This window comes from Terrapene carolina, unplaced genomic scaffold (genome assembly GCF_002925995.2).
Source record: "Terrapene carolina triunguis isolate 2854851 unplaced genomic scaffold, T_m_triunguis-2.0 Scaffold67, whole genome shotgun sequence".
NCBI classification, from domain to species: Eukaryota; Metazoa; Chordata; order Testudines; family Emydidae; genus Terrapene; species Terrapene triunguis.
The window spans coordinates 9578637-9600568 of NW_020664418.1; the positions used below are offsets into that span (position 1 = coordinate 9578637).

The 21932-nt window shown below is 42.0% G+C and overlaps 1 protein-coding gene across 1 annotated transcript in view; it reads left to right on the top strand.

Moving 5' to 3' along the window:
- The window catches only part of MYO9A (myosin IXA), a 239300-nt gene that overhangs the window by 44279 nt on the left and 173089 nt on the right, over nt 1-21932 (top strand). Inside the window, exon 8 of the mRNA XM_026648438.2 lies at nt 9920-10009. Coding sequence (XP_026504223.1) covers nt 9920-10009 — 90 coding nt within the window. The remainder of the gene's footprint in view (nt 1-9919; nt 10010-21932) is intronic.

The following is a 21932-nucleotide window of genomic DNA, read 5'->3' on the forward strand; positions in this document are numbered from 1 at the left end:
CGTCACATTAGCTGTCCTCTAGTCATTTTGTACAGAAGCTGATTTAAACGATAGGTTACAGACTACAGTTAGTAGTCCTGCAATTTCACATTTGAGTTCCTTCAGAACTCTTGGGTGAATACCATCTGGTCCTGGTGACTTACTACTGCTTAGTTTATCAATTTGTTCCAGAACCTCCTCTAATGACATCTCAATCTGGGACATTTCCTCAGATTTGTCACCTAAAAAGAGTGGCTCAGGTTTGGGAATCTCCCTCACATCCTCAGCTGTGACAACTGATGCAAAGAATTCATTTAGTTTCTCTGCAATGGCCTTATCATCCTTGAGTGCTCCTTTAGCATCTCGATAGTCCAGTGGCCCCACTGGCTGTTTAGCAGGCTTCCTGCCTCCAATGTACTTAAAATTTTTTTGCTATTACTTTTTGAGTCTTTGGCTAGCTGTTCTTCAGATTCTTTTTTTGGCCTTCCTAATTATATTTTTACACATCATTTGCCAGAGTTTAGGCTCCTTTCTATTTCCCTCACTAGTATTTAACTTCCACTTTTTAAAGGATGCCTTTTTGCCTCTCACTGCTTCTTTTACTTTGTTGTTTAGCCAGGGTGGCTCTTTTTTGGTTCTCTTACTATGTTTTTTAATGTGGGGTATACATTTAAGTTGCGCCTCTATTATGGTGTCTTTAAAAAGTTTCCATGCAGCTTGCAGGGATTTTACTTTTGGTGCCGTACCTTTTAATTTCTGTTTAACTAACATTTTTGTGTAGTTCCCCTTTCAGAAATTAAATGCTACAGTGTTGGGCCACTGTGGTGTTTTCCCTGCCACAGGGATGTTAAGTTTAATTGTATTATGGTCACTGTTACGAAGCGGTCCAGCTATATTCACCTCTTGGACCTGATCCTGTGTATGTATTTCCTGTCATGTCTAGTGTTAGATTTATTATCTCTGATATCTTTGGGGCAAACTCTGCTCTGCAGTATTTGTGGGGCAAAGGGCTGGGGAACAATGGGAATTGCACCTGCTTACTTCAGGGCTGAATTTCTTACCCCTCACTAAGTATATTTCTTACATGAAAAGAGCAGCTCAGTAACTGTGGCTGTCATGGAGGGGACTCAGATTTGAAATCAATCTAGCACCTCTACTGATCTGGTTTTAAAAACAGCAGGATAATCTGAAAAGAAAGCCATAAGGAGAATATAGAAGGAAGTAGAAAAATGGGACAGTGAAAGGGAATGCTTATAGCTACCACAATCTTACAGATGTTAAAATTGTTTAGTTTATTGAGTAGTCTTGGACTTGGAAACATTCACAATATTTTATAAGGGCAGCTAGCTGGAATTCCGTATTTGAATGTCTTTGGTAACGCCATCCAGTATTCTAGTGCCTGTTGCCTTGGTAATCAGAAAGACAGGGTACCAGCTGATTGTAACTGAGACCTGCATTGTTCCTACTGCCGCATGTTTGCTATTTAATGTGGGATAATGACAGCCTGAAACCTCCTTTTGTTCCAAGCCTTTCTGTTTGCTTACAATTCCTGGAGGTTAATTGACTGTTCTGCAGTTGTGAACGGCTGAAAACATGTATGTATTTTGTTTTTGGCTGTCTGGCTGAGTCAGCAAATGACCCTGTACGTTTGCTCTGCATTTGCTGAGGCAGGAACTTGGAACTGCACAGGAACTTGGACGTGAAGAGATGCATAATGTTGATTCAGAAAGTCAGACTTCCTCCAGTACCTAAAGAAAATTGTCAATCATATTGACTTTCTAAACTAAATGTCTTGCTTTTTTGCTTAGCTTAGGAGAACATAAACGAACTATGAGAAACTGCTTATTAGTTTCTGAACAACCAGAATAATTTTATTTTTAGAATTGCAAAACAAGACCATAACAACTGTAGTCTGTCTCTAGTGATCAGATGGGGGCAATGACATTAATTCCTTGGTGTTGGCATTTGCCTTTTCATTACTCAGGCACCATATGCTGGTTGCTGGGAGTTGCACAGAGATGACTTACTATTTCTTGCTCTTCACAGATTCTTTAAAAAGTGCTAATTTGGTTGGAGAGGGTGTCAGTCATCCACATAAAAATGCATTAGTTGACCAGTGGGGTACTTGTAAGGCAGGGGTGGGCAAACTTTTTGGCCCGAGGGCCACAACTGGGTGGGGAAATTGCAGGCAGGGCCATGAATGTAGGGCTGGGGCAGGGGATTGAGGTTCGGGAGGAAGTGCAAGGGGGTGCGGTGTGCAGGAAGGGGCTCAGGGCAAGGGGTTGGGACGGAGGAGGGGTGCAGGGTATATGAGGGGGATGAGGGAAGGGGGTTGGTGTTCAGGAGGGGTGTGAAGTGCGGGAGGGGGCTCAGGGCAGGGGTGCAGAGAGGAGTGTGGAGTGCGGTTGGGGGCTCAGGGCAGGAGGTTGAGGTGCAGGAGGGGTACAGCAGGGGGCTCAGGGCAGAGGGTTTGGGTTTTGGTGCAGCAGGAGGCTCAGGGCAGGAGGTTGGGGTGCAGGAGGGGTGTGGAGTTCAGGAGGGGGCTCAGGGCAGGGGGCTGGGGTGAAGGAGGGGTGCGGGGTGTGGCAGGGGGCTTAGGGCAGAGGGTTGGGGTGCAGGAGGGGTGCGGCAGGGGGCTCAGGCCAGGTGTTTGGGGTGCGGGGTGCAGGAGGGGTTTGGGGTGCGGGTTCCGGCCTGGCGCCGCTTACCTTGAGCGGTTCCGGGGTGGCAGCAGCGCGCAGCAGGGCTAAGGCAGGCTCCCTACCTGCCCTGGCCCCGTGCTGCTCCTGGAAGCGGCCGGCACTGCGTCCCTGTAGCCCCTGGGGGAGGAGGGGGCAGAGGGCGCCGCGGGCGCCACGTGCTGCCCTCGCCTGCGGGTACCTCCCCTGAAGCTCCCATTGGCCGTGATTCCCTATCCACCAGGGCTGCAGAGACATGGTGCTGGCCACTTCTGGGAGCGGCGCGGGGCCTGCGGCGCCACGGGAGTGGCAATCCCGTGGGCTGGATCCAAAGCCCTGATGGGTCGGATGCGGCCCATGGGCTGTAGTTTGCCCACCGCTTTTGTAAGGAGTGGCCTCTTTAGGGGTAGGAACAAAGCCGTGGAAGCCAAATGTCCCCAAATAAAAGTAAAACTGTGTTCAAAATTGCCCCATTATTTCAGGGCTTTCAGGAATTCTTTGGGTTCACAAGCTATGTGTTCATACACAGAGGATTAGTGGTAATCTTTCAGATTGCATGGCTTTTTGGATACTTCGTGTGGAGTCTGTGTCTGGGACCCCCACTTATTTTGCATTTGAGACTGATTTTAATACAGCAGGATGCTCAGATGGTGTTCCAGCGGCTATCCAGCACCATGTGCTAATGCTTATCCACAAATGCCATACCTCTTTGAAATCCTGCCACTGTGGCCAGAACTGATAGAAGTGTCATATTCTTAGTGGCTCCTCCTAACAGATTAGGGACATCCAAACTTCACATCAGAAACTTGTCCTCGGTTAATGTGCTATCTAAACTCCCATATTATGTCTTAATTTTTTTTTTAATTAAATGACAGAGTATATTTTTCAGTCGTCAGAGTGGTGTATGTCGTTTGTGGAACCAGGAATTTGATAAATGGCTTGAGAATTGATGCAGTGTTGACTCGTGCATGGGTTCTTTACTGCTGATAAAGATTTAAAGCACTTTCTTTTGAGGAAGTCCCAAATTCCAAAGGATTAATCAGTTTTGCTTAATCTGGGTCAAAATGGCATTTATAAAAATATTCAGATTAATCAGGTCTGACTGTACCAAAGCAATAATTTTAAATAAGCTGCCAAACTGTTCAGTAAATCATAAATTTATAGCTGGTATGAAAATAACATGCCATAATCACAGTACAGTAGATGTCATTAGCATAGTCTTATCACAGTAGCTAGTCTCATTACTTGAAATTCCTTTACTTCAGCATAAAAATCTTTGAGCAGCTGAAATTGTATTTTCTGATGAAATAATAAATCATTGAAATTGCCTATCTTTCATAGGCAGATCTCTCTCTTAGTGGGGTATAGAGGGGAAAAATAACACTGGTCTACAATTTTTGAGAAGTCGTCTGCTTCAGAGATAAAATGTACTATTTATTATGTATTTTGATGTGCTGAATTCAAATATGACAAAACAACTGATTGGCTACTGTTTCTAAGATATTTAAGTTTTTACATTTTATGTCTATGTATATTGTGTAGATGATAGAGTTTTAATCATAAATTGTAAACCTAGGTCTTTTTATGTGTTTATGATTGCTTTACATGATAATATTTCACCTGTCCTGTTTATGTAACACTTTAAAAATCTGCAAAAGGGTTATATAAATAAAATTTATTATGAAACAAAAGGCAAAAAACTATTCTGTACATAGTTTAGTCCTATTCAGTGTCTACTCGGCACTTCTTGGCTTGTCTCTTGTATTCATTAAATGGAGCATCTCTTGTCACTGTCCAGCAATAGTCTGCAAGCATTGATGGGCTCCATTTGCCCTGACAGCGTTTCTCCATTGTTGCAATGTCCTGGTGAAATCGCTCGCCGTGCTCGTCTCTCACTGCTCCGCAGTTCGGTAGAAAAAAATCTAGATGAGAGTGCAAAAAATGTATCTTTAGTGACATGTTGTAACCAAGGCTTTTGTATGCCTTGAGGAGGTTTTCCACCAACAACCTGTAGTTGTCTGCCTTGTTGTTTCCGAGAAAATTTATTGCCACTAACTGGAAGGCTTTCCATGCCGTCTTTTCCTTGCCACGCAGTGCATGGTCAAATGCATCATCTCGAAGAAGTTCACGAATCTGAGGACCAACAAAGACATCTTCCTTTATCTTAGCTTCACTTAACCTTGGAAACTTTCCACGGAGGTACTTGAAAGCTGCTTGTGTTTTGTCAATGGCCTTGACAAAGTTCTTCATCAGACCCAGCTTGATGTGTAAGGGTGGTAACAAAATCTTCCTTGATTCAACAAGTGGTGGATGCTGAACACTTTTCCTCCCAGGCTCCAATGATTGTTGGAGTGGCCAGTCTTTCTTGATGTAGTGGGAATCTCTTGCACGACTATCCCATTCGCAGAGAAAACAGCAGTACTTTGTGTATCCAGTCTGCAGACCAAGCAAGAGAGCAACAACCTTCAAATCGCCACAAAGCTGCCACTGATGTTGGTCATAGTTTATGCACCTCAAAAGTTGTTTCATGTTGTCCTAGGTTTCCTTCATATGGACTGCATGACCAACTGGAATTGATGGCAAAACATTGCCATTATGCAGTAAAACAGCTTTAAGACTCGTCTTCGATGAATCAATGAACAGTCTCCACTCATCTGGATCGTGAACGATGTTGAGGGCTGCCATCACACCATAGATGTTGTTGCAGGCTACAAGATCGCCTTCCATGAAGAAGAATGGGACAAGATCCTTTTGACGGTCACGGAACATGGAAACCCTAACATCACCTGCCAGGAGATTCCACTGCTGTAGTCTGGAGCCCAACAGCTCTGCCTTACTCTTGGATAGTTCCAAATCCCTGACAAGGTCATTCAGTTCACCTTGTGTTATGAGGTGTGGTTCAGAGGAGGAGGATGGGAGAAAATGTGGGTCCTGTGACATTGATGGTTCAGGACCAGAAGTTTCATTCTCTTCCTCTTCCTCGTCTGACTCAAGTGAGAATGATTCTGGTGCATCAGGAACCGGCAGTCCTTCTCCGTGGGGTACTGGGCGTATAACTGATGGAATGTTTGGATAATGCACAGTCCACTTTTTCTTCTTTGACACACCTTTCCCAATTGGAGGCACCATGCAGAAGTAACAATTGCTGGTATGATCTGTTGGCTCTCTCCAAATCATTGGCACTGCAAAGGCATAGATTTCCTTTTCCTGTTCAACCACTGGCGAAGATTGGTTGCACAAGTGTTGCAGCATATGTGTGGGGCCCACCTCTTGTCCTGATCTCCAATTTTGCAGCCAAAATAAAGGTGATAGGCTTTCTTAACCATAGTGGTTATACTGCGCTTTTGTGATGCAAAAGTCACTTCACCACAAACATAGCAGAAGTTATCTGCACTGTTCACACAAGTACGAGGCATCTCTGCTCACTTTGGCTAAACAGAAATGTGTCCCTTTGCACAATCAAACACTGACAAATAAGAGAGCACGACACTGTATGATTTCTAGAGCTGATATAGGGCAATTTGTTCAGCAGAGTGATGTAAGCTTCGTTATGATTGCATCATCCATGACTTCTAGGAATAACATGATGCAATTCATATCATGTATGACGCAATACCAGCTTCAGATTGCATCATTCATTGTTTTGCCTAAAAAGCAAGTACTGTCCAAACCCAGTCATAGATTTATTCATAGATCCAGTCAAAGATGTATTTTAGTCATTTCTGGTTTAAATTGAGATCCCTTCCCTTTATAACTCACTTATGCTCCGCCATTCCCAAGTCAAGGGTCGTATATACTGACCCAATAGCATATCTTGAAATCTAGAGCCAATCAACAATTTTAAGCATCATTTTCGTTCTCAGTGATCCAGAATTAGTAAAGTTTGACTACATTTATTTCAGAAGCATTTTGGCTGTAGAGCAGTGTAATTGGACTTAGTTCCTGGCCCCAAATGCTCAGAGTATCTTTTTGTTCTGTGTTTGTACAGCGCCTAGCTGTATGGGGGTCTGGTCCATGACTAGGCCTCATATGTGCTATGATGATACAAATAAATGAATAATAATCTAAATATCTTTGGTCTGACTGCCTTAACTACAAGTTAAGAAAATAAATCTGACTTTTCAGGAAAGGTCATATTATATTTTTAATGTATACTGCATCCATTTTGCATCATATGTGCTGTTATGGACATATAGGCATGATTTTTAATTATACTCTTCCTGTGGCTTTTATGAAGAATGATATTGCCTGCTATTTGCTGTTTGTTACTAAGCATTTATCTTAATAATAGTAGCACTTACAGCACTTCTCATCTCTCCATCTCCAAGCTCAGAGTGAATCATGCTGTAAAAGTGAAAGGATATTAGATTTAATTATATTATGGTCACTATTACGAAGTGGTCCAGCTATATTCACCTCTTGGACCAGATCCTGTGCTCCACTTAAGACTAAATCAAGAAGTGCCTCTCCTCTGGTGGGTTCCAGGACCAGCTGCTCCAAGAAGCAGTCATTTAAGATGCCAAGAAACTTTATCTCTGCATCCCATCCTGAGGTGACATGTACATTTAAAAATGGATGACTTCAAAAAACAAATGAAGTTCCATGCTGATGGGGTTCCTGATGGGAGAATGAGTGTTCAAATAATATGGATTGTGGATGTGTTACAAAGGAATAATGATGATTTGCACTGGACTGCGCCATAACTAAGAGCTGTATAAAGCTCAGTGTTTTGTTTTCATGGTTTCACAATACTGATTTTTGGGTTAAACAAACCCAATAACTAAAAACAAAATTCGACTTAAACCATCAAAGTCTGCATAGTTTCCACCTAAAACCATAATTTTGCCTAGGAACACTCAAAATTTGACCTGGGCTCAGTTGAAACTCATTCAGATATTGCTGAAAGCTTCCCAGACGTAGAACTTGGACTTCCAATTTTCATTATGGGTGTTTTGCGCAGGTGCAGTGTACATAATATACCTGAACAACAAATCAGGTATGATAACAACTTGAACAGTGCTGGTAAAATATTCAGCTGTTCAAAACAGACCATGTTAATATTGACCTGTGAATATGAATCCGGGTTCAAATGCTCTCACGAGTGAAATCCACATGAAACAGTTCTTGTTTCTTATCTGACATTGGAATGAGATTATGGCCATGAGAAAATGGTTGACTATTTTTCATGCCTATTTTTTATTTTTCATTTTATTCTAGTAGCCTGAGGAATTGTTGTTATAACAGGATACAAATGGAATTTTATACAGGTGCTATCGTAGGGGGAGGTGGACTGTATCCAAATAGAATGAAATCAGGGTAGATTTGATTGAAATCACTAGTCAGGAAGACTCAATTTAATCATGGATTTCTACATAAAAGCGCATTGTTGTTGGTTGTTATAACCTTAATACATATTCTTCACAACTCAGAGATAGATGAGATAGAGGAGACCCAAACTGGGTCTCTTTTACGACCTACTGTCATTATAGGGTTTCCCTTCTAGTGAGAGAATGGTATGGTAGATCTCAAATCAATGAAGGCTACACTCAAAGACCTCAAGACTTCTGGAATATGCTGCTCAAACAGTTTCACTTTTGTTTCTACTGCCTGTCCCTTCCTTCTCACATTTATCTCCAGACTTCTTCTCCTTGTTCAGATCTATTCTGCCCCCAACAATCTTCTATTCATTGAACTTTTTGAAACTTTGCACTTTTAGAGAGAGGTAAGGGATTGACTCTGTGTACACAAATTTGCAGAGGGACAATAGGGTTGAGGTCTGTTATTTCTCATCTCTATATATTTATTTATTTATTTAAAAACATTTTTGCTGTTAACAAGCATGTTATTTCTAGAGACACAAATCCACAGTTTGAGAACTGCAAAACTAAATATCTCTGATGGTATCTTCTAGACCGGGGGGTGGGGGGGGGGCAGATAGGAGGTGGGGGCCGGGCCACGACCCCCTCCCCTAACCGGCTCTCCATACAATTTACGAAACTTGATGCGGCCCTCAGGACCAAAAGTTTGCCCACCCCGTTCTAGACTGAGCACTGAGTCCCATTGGGTAGCTAGAAAGATTAACCTATACAGAAGCCCCTGGAACCCTATAAGATTGGGTTCCTAATCCATGAACTATTGGAACTCATTTGCAAAAATTTTCTTAAACATTACATGAATATATTGTCTCATACTATAGAATTAGAATTTATAATCCCTATTCCATGATGAGATATCTTTGAGCTATAATCTATCTTAATTAAAACTATCAAAAAGCATTTTATCAAAAAAATCCAATTTAATAAAAAAATCTGATTTTTTTTTAAATCATTGATTTTTATCCACCCTGAATGAAATGCCTTCAGAGAATATTAATGCAAAAGGGACTTTAATCTTGCAGAATGTGGCCCTTTCCCCTAACAGTTCATATGATGTAAGTATAGAGGAGTATTGTAAGACTGTGGTAGGGATATGACTCCTGGAACCCTGAGAGCCCACTATAGGGCTGTGTCCATGCTGGCAGTTGCAGTTCTACATTGGCGGTAATCACTCATTTGCCATCGTGTCTGGTTTATACATCTAATTGTATTTCAAACCAGTTTCTAATGTTGCTGATTGGCAGAATGATTGTCACCTTGTGAAAAATATGCTCCTTCTGTGAGTAGCGGCTGTTCTTTTGCAGTTGAAAAGGATCTCCCTGTTTCCCCTTCTTCTTCCAAGCCTTCTCCCCCGTCCCCCACCAAAAATTGCCTATGTTCAGATGTTTATTCAGTCTGTAGAGTAGCAGGCATTTTCAGTCATTACTTTCTCTCTGTATGTAGCATTCATGCTATCTCGATGGGAGCTTGTCAAATCCAATGCATTGTACTAAGTGCCTCTCTTTTAAAGTGTCTGTGCTAGTTTGCTACTTTGTACGGTAATTGTGACCCATCCTGCTCACACTAGAAAGTGGTGGAGTTTTTTTACTAAACAAACTGCAAAAAAAAAAAAAAAAAAGGGGGGGGGGGGGGGGGAGAGGGGGAGAAACCATCCAGGCTACAAACACTGACAAGTTGAACCACTGGAAAAGCACTAGAAATTACTAGATGTAATGTAGAAAATTGGGCTCTCAAACATGCTGTTGTGCCACTTTCTAATACTAGCTCTATGTACAGAGTTATACTGGCCTTGTAACATCTCATGGAGCATACACTGGTTTTTCAGTAGCTGCCCTTTTTGTTTTCTCCTAGAATTATTGATTAACACTAGTATTTTTGTTTTATTAGGTAAAAGAAGAGATGCTGTTTGAAGCCCTGGTTACCAGAAAGACAGTGACGGTGGGAGAGAAGCTTATTTTACCATACAAACTTGCAGAGGTACGTGATGTTTTATATTAAACTGGAGGAATATTAACATGGTTTTCAGTGCTCTGGTGTGAGAGCGTGAAATATACATATCATGGTGCCAGGAGTGGCTCACTGCTAAGAATGTCAAACTCAGGTCAGACTGTTAGAAGCCAGGGTAGACACCCCAGATGGGTGGTACATTCTATCATTAGATTTCGCCAAGCCAGTAACAAAAGTATACTCATGGATCACTATATTAGATTTACCATGGAGTCACAGACAGTCCCCTTATGCTCTCTAGCTTCTCTTTACCACACAGACAAACTGGACTTTATGATGAAAGGTTATTAAAACCAAATTCACCACGCATTAGGTTACTTCCAGCCCCAAAGAGCCAGTCACTTACCCCAGGTCAAAATATACTCCAGATCTCACCAAAGACAATGCTGTAGCCAATCCTTTACTAAACTAAAAATAATGATCTGTTAATTAAGAAAAAGATGTGAGAGTTAAAGCAAGGTTAAAAGCAGGTAAAATACATTACAGGTGAATTAGAGTTTATTGATTCAAAATAAAAGCAGAGATATAGCAATCTGCCAGTGTCATGGAGTCTTATAAATTCTCTCAGGGCTTCCCAAAAATGACTTTTGGGGACCTCTGTCTGGCATCTGGAACCTCCCTGTTAGTGTTCAGATGGATCAGAGGTGAGGATCACTCCCAAGGCTTCCCTTTTATAGCTGAAACAGGCTAGCAAAATGACAGGGGTCTTCACCATGTGGGCTTTGATGAATAGCAAATGCAGACAATCTGTGATCTTCGTTGCTTAACATTCACTAGGCCGTCCAAAGATGATAAATTTACTAACAGCCATTCAGACTACTAAGATGATTTATAGGTAGTTTACAATGTAAATCAAAAAGTTTCAGATAGATAAAGACAATAACATTAGTATTTCACTAGTTTTCATGCATTAAGTAATTCTTCATCTAAATGCTAATACATACTTTGAATACTGTGGGAGACCATATCAAAAGCTTTGCTAAAGTCAAGGAATAACACATCCACTGCCTTCCCCTCATCCACAGACCCAGTTATCTCCTCATAGAAGGCAATTAGGTTAGTCAGGCATGACTTGCCCTTGGTGAATCCTTGCTGACTGTTCCTGATCACTTTCCTCTCCTCTAAGTGCTTCAGAATTGATTCCTTGAGGACCTGCTCCATGATTTTTCCAGGGACTGAGGTGAGGCTGACTGGCCTGTAGTTCCCCGGATCCTCCTCCTTCCCTTTTTTAAAGATGGGCACTACATTAGCCTTTTTCCAGTCATCCGGGACCTCCCCCGATCGCCGTGAGTTTTCAAAGATAATGGCCAATGGCTCTGCAATCATATCCGCCAACTCCTTTAGCACCTTCGGATGCAGCGCATCCAGCCCCATGGACTTGTGCTCGTTCAGTTTTTCCTAAATAGTCCCGAACCACTTCTTTCTCCACAGAGGGCTGGTCACCTTCTCCCCATACTGTGCTGCCCAGTGCAGCAGTCTGGGAGCTGACCTTGTTCGTGAAGACAGAGGCAAAAAAATCATTGAGTACATTAGCTTTTTCCACAGCTTTTTTCACTAGGTTGCCTCCCTCATTCAGTAAGGGGCCCACACTTTCCTTGACTTTCTTCTTGTTGCTAACATACCTGAAGAAACCCTTCTTGTTACTCTTAACATCTCTTGCTAGCTGCAACTCCAAGTGTGATTTGGCCTTCCTGATTTCACTCCTGCATGCCTGAGCAATATTTTTATACTCCTCCCTGGTCATTTGTCCAATCTTCCACTTCTTGTAAGCTTCTTTTTTGCGTTTAAGATCAGCAAGGATTTCCCTGTTTAGCCAAGCTGGTTGCCTGCCATATTTACTATTCTTTCTACACATCAGGATGTTTTTTTCCTGCAACCTCAATAAGGATTCTTTAAAATACAGCCAGCTCTCCTGGACTCCTTTCCCCCTCATGTTATTCTCCCAGGGGATCCTGCCCATCAGTTCCCTGAGGGAGTCAAAGTCTGCTTTTCTGAAGTCCAGGGTCCATATTCTGCTGCTCTCCTTTCTTTCTTGTGTCAGGATCCTGAACTCGACCATCTCATGGTCACTGCCTCCCAGGTTCCCATCCACTTTTGCTTCCCCTACTAATTCTTCCCTGTTTGTGAGCAGCAGATCTAGAAGAGCTCTGCCCCTAGTTGGTTCCTCCAGCACTTGCACTAGGAAATTGTCCCCTACACTTTCCAAAAACTTCCTGGATTGTCTGTGCACCGCTGTATTGCTCTCCCAGCAGATATCAGGGTGATTAAACACCATTATAAATTCTGGAGGCAAGTAGGGTTTGGGGTGGAGGTTGATAGCTCGCGACCCCCACTTGTAATGACCTTGCAACCCCATGAGGGGTTCCAACCCCCAGTTTGAGAACCCCTGCACTAGTACACATCAAACCGGATATATATACAATGTAAATAGCATTCAGCGGGTTCCAGACAAATGTAGGCAATAACATTAACATTTAACAGACATGTGCATTGGGACACTTAACACTGTCTTGAGGTTGTGGCCTGAGCTCAGCTAGCTGCGAGCGCCACAATACACTTAGCTTTGATGCGTTCTGACTCTTTTAGACCCTTTAAATATAAATAAATATAGGAAAAGTTGGTGTGGAAGAACGTCTCCAGGCGATTGACTAAGCTTGTTCACCCTACCACAGCCTTTGCGCTCTTTACATTCTTGCAGATATTACAAATGGTTTTGTGGGGATGTGTGACCATTTTAATGGCTTATGGATAATGGAATGCTACATGCCCTCATATCAAAATCATATGACACTGAGTGTTGTAGGTGCAGTGCTTAATGATTTAAATGGTAGTCTATACTTGTTCATCTCAGAGTATCATTCTATATAGACACCTGTTGAAGACTTCCAATGAGATTCTAAGCAACTGTATCCACCTTGGAATAATTTATTTTTGAGACCAGTGGAAGGTCCCCCATAGAGGACTCCTATGAGTCATTTCTTCAGTCTGTTTGCATCCTGGCTTCTTATTTTATGCTTTGGCGTAACCAGGAATGGATGGGTTTCCCTTCACATCCCATCATTCTTCTCTTTGACTGGCCCAAAAGTTACTTCCAATGTGCTGTCTGCTACTCTTGGGCAAGACACTGCCCCAGGGAATGACATCTAGGACTTTTGCATAATAATGCAGGTCAGGGATACTGGATGGGCATGAATGACTTTTTAAATAAGTGATTTTCAGAAATTGATAAAAACTGTGCAGCTGGTGAACAGAAATACATAGTTCAAGTTCTTGTCTTTATATATTCCACTGTTGATGTGCATGCACCCTATAAACTTGAGTTTCCCTGTCCCCTGAGTGTCCTCATGCCTCCCATCAAAGGGCATAAAGAGTGGGCCAACTCTGGGGGGATTCCAACCTTCACTCAGGTCCTTCTCTCTGCCTGTGGCTAGGAGTCAGAACTCGCAGTGTCTGAGCTTCACTTGCTGTGTGGTCTATTCTTATATTATAAATAGATAGCTACCTAGCAGTCAGTTAATCATTAGGGTTAGCTCTGATAGCATTTCCTTACTTCATATTAGAAGAAAAAACATTTTCTTTCTTGCTTTTGAGACCAGTTGTTATGACCAAACATAAATATCCAGGCCTTAAAAATTGTCCTTTGTGCAAGGCAGTAATGCTTCTTAAAGATGGACACATCAGATGGGTATTGTGTCTTGGTGAAGGGCACTTAAAAGATAGTTGTGCCATATGTAAATCTTTCTTCAAGAAAAATTGAAAGAGCTAGGGAGTCTTGTTTGAAGATGTTTCTTCTGGATAAGTCAGTGCATCCCTCTTCAGACACTGGAGTGTCTGGGACTGAAATTCCTGAGCACTCATCCTCAAAAAAATGCTCTGTTGGCTCCTCAATTTGCAGATCTGAGACAGCTGCTTCTAAAGATTCCATATCCTTGTCTAGTAGACTTTCAGGGCATGGGGGAGAAAATACCACCAAACTCCTAAAAGGAAGAGATCCAAGTCTCCTTCACTGGGTCCTTCCTCAAGAAGACATAAATACCCTCAAATTGCCTTAGAAAAAGGTAGCTCAAGGCCTCTGGCATCCATTCAGACACTGGTCACTGTGCCTCTAAACCAGTGGTCTCCAACCTTTTTACACCCAAGATCACTTTTTGAATTTAAGGGCAACCCAGGATCTACCCCCCCCCTTTCCCGAGACCCCCCCATTCCCCAAAGCATCTCCCCTCTCCCCAGTTGTTCACTCTCCCCCACCCTCACTCACTTTCACCTGGCTGGGGTTGGGGTTCGGGAGGGGGTGCAGGCTTTGGGCTGGGGCCGAGGGGTTTGGAGTGTGCGAGGGGGCTCTGGACTGAGCCTGGGGCAGAGGATTGGGGTGCAGGAGGGGGTGAGGGGTGCTGGCTCTGGGATGGGGCCGGGGGTTGGGGTGCGGCCTCCCACCGGGCAGCACTTACTTTGGGCGGCTCCTGGTTGGCAGCGCAGCAAGGCTAAGGCAGGCTCCATGCCACTCCTGGAAGGGGCTGTTCCCGGCCAATGGGAGCTGTGGGGGCGGTGCTTGCAGGCAGGAGCTGCGCACGGAGGGAGACCCCTGCCCCTCTACGCCCACAGGGCCGCGCTGGCCACTTCTGGGAGTGGCATGGCGCCGGGACAGGCAGGGAGCCTGCTTTAGCAGCAGCCACGCTACACCACCAGAGATCGCGATTGACTGGGAGATCCTCTAGGATCGACCAGTCGATTTAAATCGACCAGTTGGTGACCATTGCTCTATACCAGCTTTGTTGGTCCCTAAGAAATCACCTGTTATGACACCTCTGCACCAAGGCCCCCAGTACTGATGTCCTCCATTTGCCTACCCTACAGCATCAATGTACTTGGTACAAAGATCCTGTCTGGCATTGATGGTTTTGGTATCAGACTTACCGCTGTGATTAGTAGCGAAGGTGATACCTCTGGCCACCAACTTCTGCCCCTTCTCCTGTACTGATCAGAGCAGACTGAGGGTGCGCCCAGCTCTTCAGCTGGAACTGCTTCATGCCTACAAGAAGAGTAGTCTTTCTCTTCCCCTGGCTTAGATAACAGCAGAGAGGTGTCTCCAGTTCATTCCCTAGAAACTAAGATATTCATACCCATACATACTAGAGGGGGAACCTAGGGCTCATTTCTGTTACCCCAAACATAAAGCTCCAAGACAGATATTGCATGTTGGTCTCCATCCCATGGCCACCTTGTCCATATGCCTGTTAGACTGAGATAAATAATCTTTTGTCAATTACCCTGGACTCTTATCACCAGGGGGTATATCAATGGTTATTTTTGGTCTTTTGAGATGAGTCATGGTTGATTTATAATAAAGCGTTAAATTGTCTGTGTTCTGTGTGCCCATTCACTGAATTATTACTGTATTGTGATTAGAAACATCATTGTGTGTGTTTGCTGAAACAGTAGCTTGAAGATCTGGTGATGCCCCACTGAAAACTTTGAAAACTGTTTTCCTTTGCAACATTTCTACTTATCTATCCAATCATTTCTGTATATATGTTCCCTTCATTGTTAAAACTGAGGTAATTTGTATGAAAATAGATCTTTTGTTCCTAGATATTTGACCCTCCCATAAAATATATCTATTTCAAGATGCCCCTGGATAATGGAGAGAAAACCTTCAACCTGGAGAATGAGATTGAGAATGACAGTTGTTAAGCCTGCGAGGAGCAGCCATTTGCGGTTACACATATGCACATTCACATGTGTTGTGGACAAAGACCCCCACGCAGTCATTTTAGTTCAAAGACTCAAGCCTGAGGCCAGTTTATTGACATACATACCAGTGCACTGGGGTGCAGTCCGGAGACTGACACCCCGAGCAGCAGCTCGCAGGCTGCTTTATTTCGTCAAACCGCAAGCAAAGTACAAACAATAGTCATGAGTTAAGAAATTAGGGTTGGGGTTAGTCCCTCCCCCAAACCGCAAGTTAAGAAAGTAGGGTCGGGGTCAGTCCCGTCGCCCCCCCCCCCCCGTACCTTCCTTATTAATTTTCCGAGAAGTGGTTTTCCCCAGGGGTGGTACTTGGCACCAGTTTGGGTACATTTCTCAAGACACGTTATTTTCCGGGGTCCTTTGGTTAAAGATTAAGGGGGGGGGGTTCCATGGGACGCCTAAAGAGGATCTATGATTGGCTATTTTTGCAGATAGCTGGAGTCACGGAGTGGGTCACAGATGACCCAAAGGAGAAGCTGCATGAGTCAGTTTGCATTTAGCTAAAGTTACCTATTGCTTCACACAAGTGGTTATTATATTTCATCAGTCATGAACATATTTCATTAGTGCTGCTGCGGGGGCTTTTTATTCTCCCATTCCCTCCTCTGGACATGACCCTTGACCGACTTTGGCAGAAAACTGTGCAGTTTAGTCTAGTTCAGGCCCTGCCCTGGGCCCTGCTTTGTGTAAGGGTAGTTAGCATAACAGATCTTTGATGGAGGGTTTATTTTGGGGCCTTCAGATTCACAGCTCTGGCTATCAAAAAGAAGGCCCCCCCCTCTATTTCCCCACACATGTATGCATGCTGCTTATCTATATTGCACTGAATCTTTACTCTCCCTGATGGCTCTGTTCTTTGAGTCACAATGAAATTGACAGGGTTACTGTACTTGAGTACAATTTTAGTCCCATACCTGCTCTCAGATATTGAGGTAAAACTAAATGTAAGGTCATATGAATAGCTATGATCCCAACAAACTCAGCAGGTTATTGCAGTTTTATTGAAGAGGGCTGGAATCTGCTCTCCCTGGAATCCATTAATTCTGTTCGAGTTAGCTATAATAGCTTTTAGAGAGGAATGTTAAGCTATTTCACTTCCAATCCCTACTGGTTCAGAAGTGGGGGTCGGAGCTACAGTCCCAGTCTTAGTTCCCCCCAATCACTAATGTGTTGTGCTTTGAGTAAATATATAGGAGCCATCTTAATGTGTTACTGTCAGGGGACGTTTTAAGATAGAAAATGTCATTTTTAAATTGGGGAATAAATTTTGAGCCTGTCAACCTTGAATTTCCCTTAACAAATTCATTAGTTCCTCCTACTTATACCTCCCCTGAACACCACCTTTCTGGTGGTCCAGCACTTCCTAGTGCAACCTACATCACTCAACCAGTCCTGCTATCTCCAGAGTATGCAGATTTCTTTAGATTTTATTAGGCACTACATGGAAACAATTGAGATGAGAAATACAATTCTCACTTCAGGTGGGACTAATTTAGCAGGAGCAGATGGGCACCTTTTGAACCAAGATCCAGTTTGCAGTCTTGGAGATCTGATCTATTTCTTCTATGTTCTTATATCATGCCCATCTCAACAGTATTACAAGAATTACTGATCATATCTTAAAGCTAGAATTGTTTAGGAGAATTCTTCCAAAAATTTCTGTATACCGTCAGCTTCTCTGACTGCTAATTCAGCAGATTTTGTTGTATATGAGAGATTGCATCTGACTTTCTGATATTAGCATTCAAGTAAGGCATTTTGCCTCTGGTTTACAGGTGGTGGTGACACTAATTAAATGCTACTGAATAGGAGAGCAATGTTTTCAGGTGCAAATTGACATTTTTGTGCACAAATTTTTGCTGATGCTATTTAGGAGGCCATTTGAAGAGAATATTTGGCCCACTGTAAAACTCAACAATTCAGATGTGATTTTTACACCATGTGCAGCTCCACACCAATATTGAGAGAGGATTGTATGGATTAATATGATCCACTCATTTAAAAGTTGTTGAAATTTAAATGAAAAAAAAATCTTGTCCATAAATAATGCTTACATTTACCTTTGAAATCAGTCTCTTATCTTCAAACCCACACAGGGTTTTGTTCTATAGAACAGCTTCCAAGAACCCTTCATTTTGCCTTTTATAGTAACTGCATGCATTTAGAATGGCTCTATAATTTAGTCTAGAGCTAAGATTTACCAGCTTTATGCTGTAGATAACCTTATTAATGTTTGCTGTGTTGTTGTAGCTGTGTCAGTCCCAGGATATTAGAGAGACAAGGTGGGGTGAGGTAATATCTTTTATGGGACCAACTTCCATTGGTGAGAGAGACAAGCTTTTGAGTTTACACAGAGCTCTCATTCAGACCTGACCCGAAGGAGAGTTCTGTGTAAGCTCAAAAGCTTCTCTTTCTCTCACCCACAGAAGTTGGTCCAATAAAAGGTATTACCTCCCCTCTAATTACCTCCTTGTCTCTCTAATAACCTTATTAAGAGAGCTTCCTACACAAGAAATATTGCACTGTTTTTTGTTTGAAACAACTATATTCTGTGTAGTCTGAGCTATTTAATCCTTAAAGGTTAGGTCATGAATGAATTCACATTTTTGAAAAAAGCTCAACTTTAAAACATTGCTGCTTTTTCAGGAGCATCACATCACCTGATCTCTCAATCCCTTTAGAAAACTGCGAGCAGTTTATTTTAATGTTTTCTGTATGCTTATTTACGTATGCCATACAGTTAATGCCATACAGTTAATTTTATGCATATTCATAATTACAAGTAAGGGGCAGGAAAGAAGTTCTTGTTGCCAGCTCAATTAATTGAGGGTGTCCTAAACTAGATTCATTGAGACATTTTCTCTGGCTTCTTGGATTGGGAGAAAAACCTCTAAAGATGGCCAGCTGTTCACTGCATTGCTCTGAAAGTGACTTCTAGGAGCTGACCAAGAAGCAGCACTTTTGAGTTTTGAAGACAATCCCATTTGCAATAAGAGCCTTTGGGAGGAACTTCCATTCAGTTCATAGACTCCAAGGCTAGAAGGGACCATTGTGATTGTCTAGTCTGACCTCCTGTATAACAAAGGACATAGAACTTCCCAACAATAATTCTTAGAGTAGGTCTTTTAGAAAAACATCAAATCTTGATTTAATAATTGCCAGTGATGGAGAAGCCCTCATAACCCTGAGTAAATTGTTCCAATGGTTAATTACTCTCACTGTTCACAATTTATGCCTTATTTCCAGTCTGAATTTGTCTGGCTTCCAGTTCAGCTCGGCTCATGTTATACCTTTCTCTGCTTGACTGAAGAGCCTATTAAATATTTGTTTCCCATCTACATACTTATAAACTATAGTCAAGTCACCACTTAACCCATTCTTTGTTAAGCTAAATAGAGTGAGCTCTTTGAGCCCATCACTATAAGGTATGTTTCTAATCCTTTAATCATTCTTGTGACTATTCTCTGAACCCATTCCAATTTATCAACATCCTTCTTGAACTGTGGACAGTAGAACTGGACACAGTATTCCAACATGGTTCTCATCAGTTTGCACCCCCAAATCTTTTTCTGAGTCCCTGCTTCCCCGGATAGGATTCCCTATCCTGTAAGTATGGCCTATACTCTTTGTTCCTAGGTAGGGTGACCAGATGTCCCGATTTTATAGGGATAGTCCCAGTTTTTGGGTCTTTTTCGTATATAGGCTCCTATTACCCCCCACCCCCGTCCAGATTTTTCACACTTGCTGTCTGGTCACCCTATTCCTAGGTATATACATTTATGTTTAGCCGTATTAAAACACATAGTGTTTGTCTGAGCCCAGTTTACCAAGTGATCCAGACTGCTCTGTATCAGTGACCTGGACTTTTTCATTATTTAACACTCCCTCAGTTTTTGTGTCATCTGAAAACTTTGCCAGTGATGATTTTATGTTTTCTTCCAGGAATTAATAAAAATGTTAAATAATGTAGGGCCAAGAACCAATACCAGCAGGACCTCACTAGAAACACACCCGTTTGATGATGATTCCCCACTTACAGTTTCATTTTGAGACCTTTTCAGGCAGCCATCTTTTAATCCATTTTATATCTTTCTAGTTTTTAATGAAAATGTCGTGCCGTACCAAGTCAAATGCCTTACAGAAGTCTAAATATGTTACATCACCACTACTATCTTTTTCAGCGAAACTTGTAATCCATAAAAAAATCAACTTAGTTTGACAGGATCTGTTTTTCAGAAACCTAAGTTGATTGGCATTAATTGTATTGCCTTCCTTTAATACTTTATTAATTGAGTCCCCATACAACTGCTCTGATATCTTGCCTGGGATCGATGTGAGACTGACAGGCCTGTCATAACCTGTGACATTCCATTTACCCTCTCTAAATATTGGCACATTCGTTTTCTTGCAGTCTTCTGGAATTTTTCTGGTGTTCCAAGACTTATTGAAAAACAACATTAATAGCCAGCTCTTTTAAAACTGCTTCTGATTAACATCCTCCTGAGATGCTACTGGCATGTAAAGAGTATTATCATATGATATGAATACATTATCTGTTCTGCCCCCCCCCCCCCAATACAGAACAGAAATATTTATTCAACACTTCTGCCTTTTCAGCATTATTATTATTGATAAATGTGCCTTTTCATTTAGTAATGGACCAATACCATTGTTAGGATTCTTTTTGTTCATAATATTCTTTAAAAAACTCCTCCCTATAGTCCTTAACTGTAGTGGCAATAGATTTCTCCTTGTGTCCTTTTGCTTCCCTTATTAGCTTTCTGCATCTCCTAGCTTCTGATTTATATTCGTTACTATCAACTTCCCCTTTTTATCATTATTATATATATATTTTTTATAGCTGCCTTAGCTTCCCCTCCAAACCAGGTTGTTTTTTTAACCAGCACCACCTTCTTTCCTCAATTGTGGCGTTTTAGTCATCTAGTAAAGTGTTCTTAAACAATTCCCGATTATCATTCACATTTTCTGATTAAATTCTTCCTCCCAGCTGATTTGGCTCATAATTGTTTTCAGCTCTGTTAAATTGGCCCTTTTAAAAGACCAAGTATATATGTCACTGATCTGGACTTTATTCTGTTTACACATTATAAATGTGATCCAGTCATGATCACTTTTACCTGAGCTACCATTATTTTTTAGTTCTGTGATTTGTTCCTCTTTTTCTGTCAAGATGAGGCCTAATGTATATTTTCCCCCAAGTTGGATGCAACACTTCATGAGATAGAAAATTGCCACCTATAATATTTAGAAATTCCAAAGATGTTTTAGTACTGCCAGAATGTCACTCAAACTGAAGTCCCCCATGATATTGCAGCTTTTTTTCCTGCACATTACATATAGGTGCATAAAGAGTCGGTCATCCTGTTCCTAGTGTGATTTTGGTGGTCTGTTGCATACCAACTAATACCCCCCTCAATTTATGTTCTTAAACCAGGCCCCATTGTTGTGATATCTGAAAAAGCAGTTTTGAAAGCTGTGAGCAGCAGCAGCTTGTGATGGTCTGTCTTGTGTCATTTTATTTTCATTGTGGAGACTTAAATTTCTGCTGATAATATGCTAATCAGTTGAAGACTTTCTTTCAAAAGAGGATCTATGCCCAGATAAATGCTGTTGTGGCATGTGGTTGGCAGGAGGTTTGGTCTTGACCTACTACTCTGTTACTAGATTTTGTCCTGTGACTCCTTTGCTGTACTCCTGTTTGTTTTCCTAGTTGCTGTACTCCTGTAGCTGGTTTCATGCCCAGGAATGGCAGAGCAGCTGGGAGAGAAACAAAGTGGAACACCATGGCAAGTCTCTGCAAGCTGTAACAGTAGTGAACAAAAAGAAGACATTATGTCTTCTTAACTTTAGGTCCCACACCCTTGCCAACTTGGAATGCAGATCATTTTGCCATGCTTAGAATTTGATGTGTCCAGAGGAGAATCCTTGTCCTTGGTTTTGGATTCTTATTAAATTTATTTAAAGGGCCAGAAACTGCTTTTTTGAAAACTTTGCTTCATTGAACTGAGTCCTTTGCAAAATTTGCATGAGATTACAACATGTCATATTTTTAATTTGTTTTGACAGATACATGGCAAGAATAACTTTACACAGTCTCTGTAGCAAATGACAGTCAAACCAAATT